At 31.8% G+C, this 8,519-nt stretch overlaps 1 protein-coding gene across 5 annotated transcripts; it reads right to left on the bottom strand.

Moving 5' to 3' along the window:
* Positions 1–1,325: 1,325 nt before the first annotated feature.
* On the bottom strand, positions 1,326–7,238 carry LOC109167384 (protein INVOLVED IN DE NOVO 2-like). 5 transcript variants are annotated; one of them, XM_019316404.1, is made up of 8 exons: positions 6,981–7,238; positions 6,807–6,853; positions 5,573–6,052; positions 5,412–5,480; positions 4,914–5,131; positions 4,213–4,350; positions 3,905–4,117; positions 1,326–1,830 (listed from the first exon to the last, which is right to left on the bottom strand). In XM_019316404.1, exons 3-8 carry the CDS (start codon positions 6,042–6,044, stop codon positions 1,594–1,596), a joined length of 1,347 nt encoding a protein of 448 aa, XP_019171949.1. In that variant the 5' UTR covers positions 6,045–6,052; positions 6,807–6,853; positions 6,981–7,238; the 3' UTR covers positions 1,326–1,593. The 5 variants fall into 5 exon arrangements, with proteins under 5 accessions (XP_019171949.1, XP_019171948.1, XP_019171952.1 ...); XM_019316403.1 differs by having other exon boundaries at positions 5,573–6,045; XM_019316407.1 differs by having other exon boundaries at positions 3,905–4,114; positions 5,573–6,045.
* Positions 7,239–8,519: the final 1,281 nt, after the last annotated feature.

Raw genomic sequence — 8,519 nt, 5'->3', positions numbered from 1 at the left:
TTATTGCGAAGTCAAATCACGAATACAATGAGGGATATCTATGTCCCACACATCCTGACTAGTATACGAGCACGAAACTCTGGCCACAACCATCAAAGTGAACTATTATTACGAAATCAAATCACGAATACAATGAGGGTATCTGCGTCCCACACCTCCTGACTAGTATACGAGCAAGAAACTCTTGGCCAGATATTGATCAATCACATTGCCTGTTATATTGTAGTTTTTTGAATACACTCTAACATAATCATAATATATGTTTAACAATTATGTCAATTTTGATTGGGATGAGGTTCGAACCTAAGACCCTCCTTATGAAAATCAATGAGTAAATTAAAAATAATAAATAGTTAATGAAATATTCCGCTACTAAAGTTTACATTGACGGAAAACATATGTATTTAGAAAAAATAAATGATATAATAGAAGGTAAAATAGTAAAAATAATAATAATAAAAAAAAACTAAAATCAAAATACTATTAACCATTTATTTCAACAAACAATTGCACCAACATTTAAAGAATGCATAACTATGACATGTGGCATAAATGTTGGATTAACTGGGGCAATAACTGTTTTAGAGAGAAACACTCTCATCAGATAGTATCCTAAGCATAGTTTTTGCAACACAAAACCCTATTAATTGGCATGATCCATACTTCCTTTTGTTGCTACTTCCGTTAGAAATGAATTCTTGATTTGATTAGTCTCCTGGTGTGTTTCGCTGCAATTTTAGTACATTGGCGTAGTGCACCTTCAAAAACATAACCAAATCCTCATTTCTCAAAAAGACAATGATAATAGGCGTAGTTTCTCATCTGTGTTGAATATATATTGTTAATTAAGTGTATTGTTTCATCAATGTACAATACGTGACTCTAATTAATTGACCAAAATTCATGTTAAATTTTATATTATATATATTTTTGAAAACAACTATCAAAGTAAACTATTATTGTGAAATCAAATCACGATTACAATGTCCCACACTTTCCAACCAATATACGAGCAAGAAGCACTGGAGAGTTAAGAAACGACATGACACTAAAAATGGTCCAACAACGTCATTAAAACTCAAACCCAGAAATTGTTGGGCTCTGTTGGTAACTACATACTGCATAGAAAGCAATGAAATTGGTTAATTGATTGACTTGAATATTTTTATAAGTAAAAAATAACGAGGTATATTAATAATTTTTCATAAGTTGCATCACTCTTTATTTTTTGAATAGAGTTAAAGCATTTTTCATAAGTAAAAGGATAAAGAAATATAAAATTTAAAATAATTCAAGGAAATTTACAATATTGAAAACATGTGACAGAACACTTATCATTTTCGATTAAGGGTATGAAAATAAAGTAAAACTTGTCGGGATACTTAGTACAAGTATTCTTTTTCAGTTAAACTACATCAATCTCTCCATGATACATTACTCCATAAGTAGAATGTTCACAAAACTTAATGACAATTTACCACCCCAAAGTTTTTTAACTCAACAAAACCTTTTTTTTTTTGAAAGCCTAATATCCCATGAAACTCTAACTCATGCTAATATTTACATGTAGCTAATACTTTGGTTTGGGATTGATCAACGTACATGTCTGGAAGACTTAAGAGCCTCTAACTGCTGAATCATGCATTGGACTGCTTCTTGTAAAGTGGCCTTCTTTCTAGCCTGAAAGTTCCATAGTTCTTGAATTACGTATCGCCCGCTTGGATTGTATTCGTTCAAATCCAGCAGGGCAGCAACGACCGCTTTGTAAGGCGCTTCGCCCCATTGATATTTCAGTTCTCTCAGGGTTTTGTCGTCTTCATCTATTATTTCCTGCATATAAACGTATGGGTAAATAGAACATCAAGGTTCTTGAAATAGAGAATTTTATTATTGATCAATCGTATTTCAAAGTACATGAAGGGAGGATGTATTTATTTTATAGGGATACAAGAGATAGTTCTAGTTAGAGCAGGACAGGTAAAAGTAGCCCAGACTAATGGATGGTTTTCAAAGATGAGAATTGCAGAAGACCTTTGTACATGTATATGCATTTGGAGATTGAAAGGGGGTTATCACAGGCATCCCGCCATCTATGTTTTCTCCATTAAGAAATGGGATCAATAATATGATGCTACCAAATGTTTACCGTGAAAATCTACTATAATAATAAGAGCCCAAGAGAGTTAGGCCTATAATGGGTAGAAAAAATGGCGGCCAAGTTTTTTAATCAAATGAATAGCTCAAATTGATCAGATTTTAATTTTTTCTTAAGATTTACTAATTTATCCTTAATGAATATGATTATCCGTTAACTTTTCCGTTAAATATTATCTTTTCCGTTAATTTCTGTTAGTTCACCGTTAACTTATTCATTGATTTCAATAAGAAAAGTCTTAAGTTCGAAGTTTGAACCCCATCCCAATCAAAGTTGACATATTTAGTACTCTATTTTACTTTATTAAATTAAATAATAATTTAGTAGTTACAACAAAAAATAATACATATGCATTTCGATCTTTAATATAGAATTATGTATCTACAATGTTTTTATTCAAAAAAATTATTCATTATCAATAAATTAAATAAGAGAAATAATTTCATTAGTTATATTGTCTTTATTTTTCTCCAATATAAAAATTCTTTACATTCAAATTCATCAATTGATTATATTCGCTACATTGTCCCTACAATGTCTTTATTAAAAAAAAATATTCATTATCAATAAATTAATTAAGAAAAATAATTTTATTATATTATATTGTATTTATTTTCTCCAATGTAAAAATTCTTTACATTCAAATTTATCAATTGATTATATTCACTACATTGTCTATTATCTTTTTTGTGCACTATTTTTTTAATTAAATATCAAAGTTATAATACAAAATAATGTTATATATTTATTTACCAAGTATTTTATTAATATCATGAAAAAATTAAGAAAAACATAATTAATAAAGCCAATCATATTAACTACTTGAGGAATTTGTTGACAAAGAGAGTATTCAAATCACACAACAAATTGAAGTGAGAACTATTTCGTAATGTCCTTGTTTGACAATCAGTAGTTAGCGGTTAGCGTTAGCAGATTATATTAGCTGATTTGACCAACGAATTATATCAACGGTTGGTAAAAAGATATTTGAAAAAATTAGCTTTTTAGATTAACATGTAAAATGACCTAAGGGTATACATATACATATAATAATAATAATAATAATAATAATAATAATAATAATAATAATAATAATAATAATAATAATAATAATAATTAATAATTGTTTTAAAAAATAAAAAAAATATAAAAAAAAATATAATTAAGCCAATCATATTAACTACTTGAGGGATTTATTTACAAAAAAAGTATTCAAATTACACAATAAATTGAAGTGGAAAACTACCTCACAATGTCCTTGTTTGACAATCAATAATTAGCTTTTCAATATTAGTATATATTTAAAATTTTATGCCCTAATTTTTATTTGAGCTCCCTTATGTCCCATATTTGGTTTCAACCATACCTATACAATTATTTTATTGACAATTATAATCAATCTTGACTATCTTATCTTGCATTTGTAAATTTAGAATTACCTATTTAAATACGCAAATTCAACATTCAATTATTTATGCATGAACAATTCTAATATAATCCTACCTTGATATACTTTAAAGTACTTATTAAAAAAAACATTGGGCATTATCCCAATCGCGCAATGCGCGTAAAAAACTAGTATTCTAAGAAATTCTCATCATCAGTAAAATATATTTGTTTTTAAAAAAAAAAAAAAAAGTTAGCGGAATAACGTTTTTATGAAGTCTATCTATCTTGATACGGTGCTATCTGCTACATGCAGCTAAACCATTGAGTCAAGTAACTCTGAGAAGACAAAAAGAAGCATACCTGCCATTCTCCATCTTTGTGAATTTTTTTGAAAGGGTGCCAGCTGGGGTTGTTCACCTTCTCCTGCCACAGAGAGTTCAATTCTGTAGCTTTCACCTCCCAATCTTGCCGACCAAATCTACGTAAACAGACGGTTTGAAAAGGTTCCTGATCAACTTCACCCATCCTCCTTACACCAACTTCAGTTTTACCCATAAGATTAGGCCACACCTGCTTGAGAACAGCAGGTAATATACTTATCTAAGGTATAGCTGATATCTATGCTTCATGCATATGCAGCCTATAAAATTGTGTATGGAAAGACTTACACTGATCAATTCTTTGCGGGCTTCCTGCAGTTCAGTATTACTCATATGCTCCTTCAGTATAAGAGTCTGGTTTAGATCTTCCGCATCATGAAGATCATCTTCTTTCTCAGCTAGTGTTTTTTTCAATTCATTGATCTCCTGAACTTAAAATGGTATAAAAAGAAATGGAAATGCCATCTTGATAAAAATTTTATCTTAACGACAGAGGATAAGAAGCTTCCTGATAAAGAAATGAGACTTCAACTTTAAAACATTACGTTCCTATCAAATTCCATAGTGCATCATATTCATTATCATAGACTAGAGGCATGAATGTCCAATTATCAACTGAAAAATACAACTCCAATCTTATGACCACATCAATATATCCTCCATGCTTCTTGAAAATACTATAAGATATACTATCCTACATAAAATGCAAAGATGCAATGATGAGGATACAAGTTCTATTGATATTAAAGGAATCATTAAGAAACATCTTTAGTATCAGGAATGGAACGAGTCCAAATAACTTCCTTTACTAGGACCCTTGAAACAGGGTGAGGAAACAATAGTCCCTGATCTTTGCAAAGATAAATATTCTGTATATATCAATAAACTTATATTTAACATTAGGAATAAGTGATAAGATGGACAATGTTCTACTAAAACTAGCTCTCTCAATGCAACTACCAAGCACAAGTAGCAATTGATTAGCTTACCGTTTCCTTCTGAAGCAGTAATGCTTTGAGTTCATGCACATCTGGATTCTTTTCATCAGCCATTTTAGACTGCCACTCAAGTTCTTCTTGTATATGCAACAAGTCCTTCTTCAGCTTCTCATTTTCTTGTTCAACATCATTCACCTTTTGTTTTTGAAAATCTAATTCCTTTTTCAGTTCTTCAATTTGCAGCTCAACAACTTGTGTCTTATCCATTCCTGAATAAATGAGATAGTTAAGACAGACTTTTTTTTTTTTTTTTTGCAAGATAAATGCAGTTGTACCATCAAAATGACAAATATATGGACATTTTGTCACGCTGAATAACTCATCAGTGGTCAGAAACTCAGAATGATCTACATAACTATAATAGTAAGGCTAGCATATAAAGACAATAAAACTAATACTTTAACATTTAACAGATGATATAATCCTTATAAGAGAATATTATATAACACATAATATAATTTATCAGCTTTACTAGAATGTTAAACATACTGTTGCTGCAAGAACGCGCACGCTTTGTTCCGGAAATTGATTTACTTGAAGTACCAGCACTATCATTACCTAAAGTGAAAAAATCAAGATGGAAGATGTAAATATGAATTTATCAGGTCAAATATTATTTCTAGTTATAATCCTGAATGAAATATAAATACCAGTTGAGGGTTTATTGATTGAATGAACTGCCAAAGCAAATTTTTTACGTTCCTCTTCCTCCTTACGAGCTGTGTGACGGCTCTCTTCCATGGCTTGCTTAAGTTGCAGCTTTTCCAACTCCGACAATCCCTCATAGTCAGCAAAATCAACATTAGTATCACTGTCATCTTCACTAAAGAAATCATCCAAATGACTATATGATTCCATTTCAAAAGCATCATCACGAGTTTCTGCTTGACTGCATGTTCTTTCTCTCTCATTTCTACCCCGAGTAAGATGTTTCTTCAGCATTTGTGAAACTATTTCTGGAGCATTTGGACATGCTTCCGACCTTCCTGGCACATGGGCAATGTGTTGTTTTAATCTTGTAATACCATGTATAATCTTTCCACAGTAATTACATTGTGCAACTTTTCGGTTACCACCAACTGGTGTGGCATGATCCCAAGCAATGTCAAGCTTTGGAGCCATTCAACAAACTGGTTCAAGAAAATATATTTATGTATATGTTAATTCAATGTCAATCTATAATTTATACAGAAGCTACTTGTAGTGCAATGCATCTAATTTACACAATCAAGCAAAATTAGTAAAGAATAGCTTTGAACTTTAACAAACACAACTGCATCAAGCAGTAAAATTTTTGGAGAAGAAAGATAACAATGTGCTGATCATGAATTAATGATCAGTCCATAATCAAGAAATAGCACACAAGTCCCAACCCCACAATGCTACAAAACTAGCACACTTACTGGATTCCAGACTACATTAGAGCAGCCTCATCTTGAATATTGATATACTATTAAGTAACCATGATTAACTAGGCAGTCAAATACATGATACTTAAAAATGATCACTTCACTTCCTGTATAAATAAGCTATTGAATACTGGGTTTTGGGGATAACCAGATACATTGTTATAATCTATGAATTCCCCAGTCATAATTGAAGAAAAAACACTGTTTTCCAACTTGAATAAGTTCACATTTCTGTAAAGATTGCTTCCTTCTCTTATATAAATTATCAATTCCTCAAAAGAGATTGCATTGCCCCCGAATTCTAGTTTATAGCTGAAAAACATCCCCATCAGTAACCACTCTTCTTCTCCTCTTCTGTTCAGAGTATTTTAATCTATACATAATCTGTATATCTCCCCATAACAAGACAAATTATTCAAGAAAACAAGAAATCACTGTCTGGTCAAAAGTGAAATGCAAAATCACAAAATCTCACCTTCAAGCAGCAGATAACCAGTCGAACAAAGCCCAGAAACAGAAAATCTTGGGAACAACAAAATTGACCAAAAAAAAGGAAGTGATAAATTAGAGAAACGGTGACGGCGCAGAGCAAGAACAAAATTAGGTATTTTTCAGAAGGTGAGAGAGAAGACAAAGTAAGAAGCTATACTGATGAAGAAAGTAATGCCATTACTGTAATTTGATACAACTTTATGTCCGGATGTTGGCCGCGGCTGCTGGTAATGTCTCGTAATACATTTATTGTGCAGGTACGATCCAACAAATCGCTCCTTCCCGTCCAAATTCCGGTCAGTCAAAGCCGGATTCCGCCGTAAAAAGAGTTTGTAAATTTGAATGACGAATTTTGTGGTTTAGTGTTCAATTTGTATCGTAAGACACTGTAATGTTAAACCATTTATTTTTTAGAAATTTAGAAATGTTATTTCCCCACCCCTCCTAATTTACTTAGTTTTTTTTTTTTTTAGATTTTTTTGTGGGTTTTTTATGAGGTGGAGTGGAGGGAGGGAAGAGAGAAGAGAGAGAGAGCATGTTGTACCTTGATCGAGGAAATGAAGACTTAAGGGGTCGTTTGGTTCACGGAATGTCAGATTACCTTAGGTAATGTTAGATTACTGGGAATGTTGGATTACTGGGAATGTTGGATTCCTGTGTTTGGTTAAAATTGAGGTATGTAATATAATCATGTTTGGTTTAGGGTTATCTTTTATACACACTATAATATTTTTAAAATAACCAAGGTTATCTTACATTACCTAAGATTTTGAAGGGAATCACATTCCCTTCAAAATCCTATGTGGAGGGAATGTGACATTCCTTGGGAATGTTAGATTCCCTAAGATAATATGAACCAAACACCGGAATGTGAGCTTTGGAATGTCACATTCCCTTGGTTATGTTATATAACCTGAACCAAACGCCAGAGTGTACATGTAGGGTGGAAAGTTGGGGACTATTAAGGTAATTTGCTATTTACCTCATCTTGTGGTTCTTGGGTAGGAATTTAGGAGCATAAGATTGGTCTTGCATAAGTTTTAATACTTAATTAAAAAACAATAATAATAAGTGTTTTTAATCTTATTGATTTTTTTTTTAAACGAATTAGGCAAGCTGGTGTGCGTTGTCATGTGGCACACACCATCAATGCCCAATATGAGTGTGTGATGCACGCGCTTGTTGCGTGCGTTAGTTGTGACCGCTTAACTTACTTTTTTTTTTTTGTTTATTTTTTCTTTTTCTTTTCCCTTCTATTTCCTTCCTCTCTTTATTACATGAGTCGAAAAAAACTTGAACAAAAATCCCAAAATGAGTCCATTTTACCTTTTTTGACTCATTTTTTCCCCATTTTTTGTTATACAGCCCACATGATTGTTTCCAAATAACTATAAAAAAAAAAAAAAAAAAAAATTCTTAACTTGCCTAATTCTCCCAACCTCTTGACCCAACTTTCAATCCACCCTCACCCAACTTGGGCCTAGACACGAATCCTGTCACGAGTTCCCACTTCTTCTAGTAATTTAGGATAACTAAAAAAAGTAGTTGCAATCAAACTCAGGACTTTAGACTCATAGTTTGAATTTCAAAAGTTATCCGAAAACCACTCATTTTCAATTCACATTTGTTACTAACTACTTGGCATTTCCTGTAACATCCCGTATTACGGCCTTTAAACCCGAATTAATTATTTAAT

This window comes from Ipomoea nil, unplaced genomic scaffold (genome assembly GCF_001879475.1).
Source record: "Ipomoea nil cultivar Tokyo-kokei standard unplaced genomic scaffold, Asagao_1.1 scaffold3150, whole genome shotgun sequence".
NCBI lineage: Eukaryota > Viridiplantae > Streptophyta > Magnoliopsida > Solanales > Convolvulaceae > Ipomoea > Ipomoea nil.
This window is presented reverse-complemented; position numbering and strand designations above follow the sequence as displayed.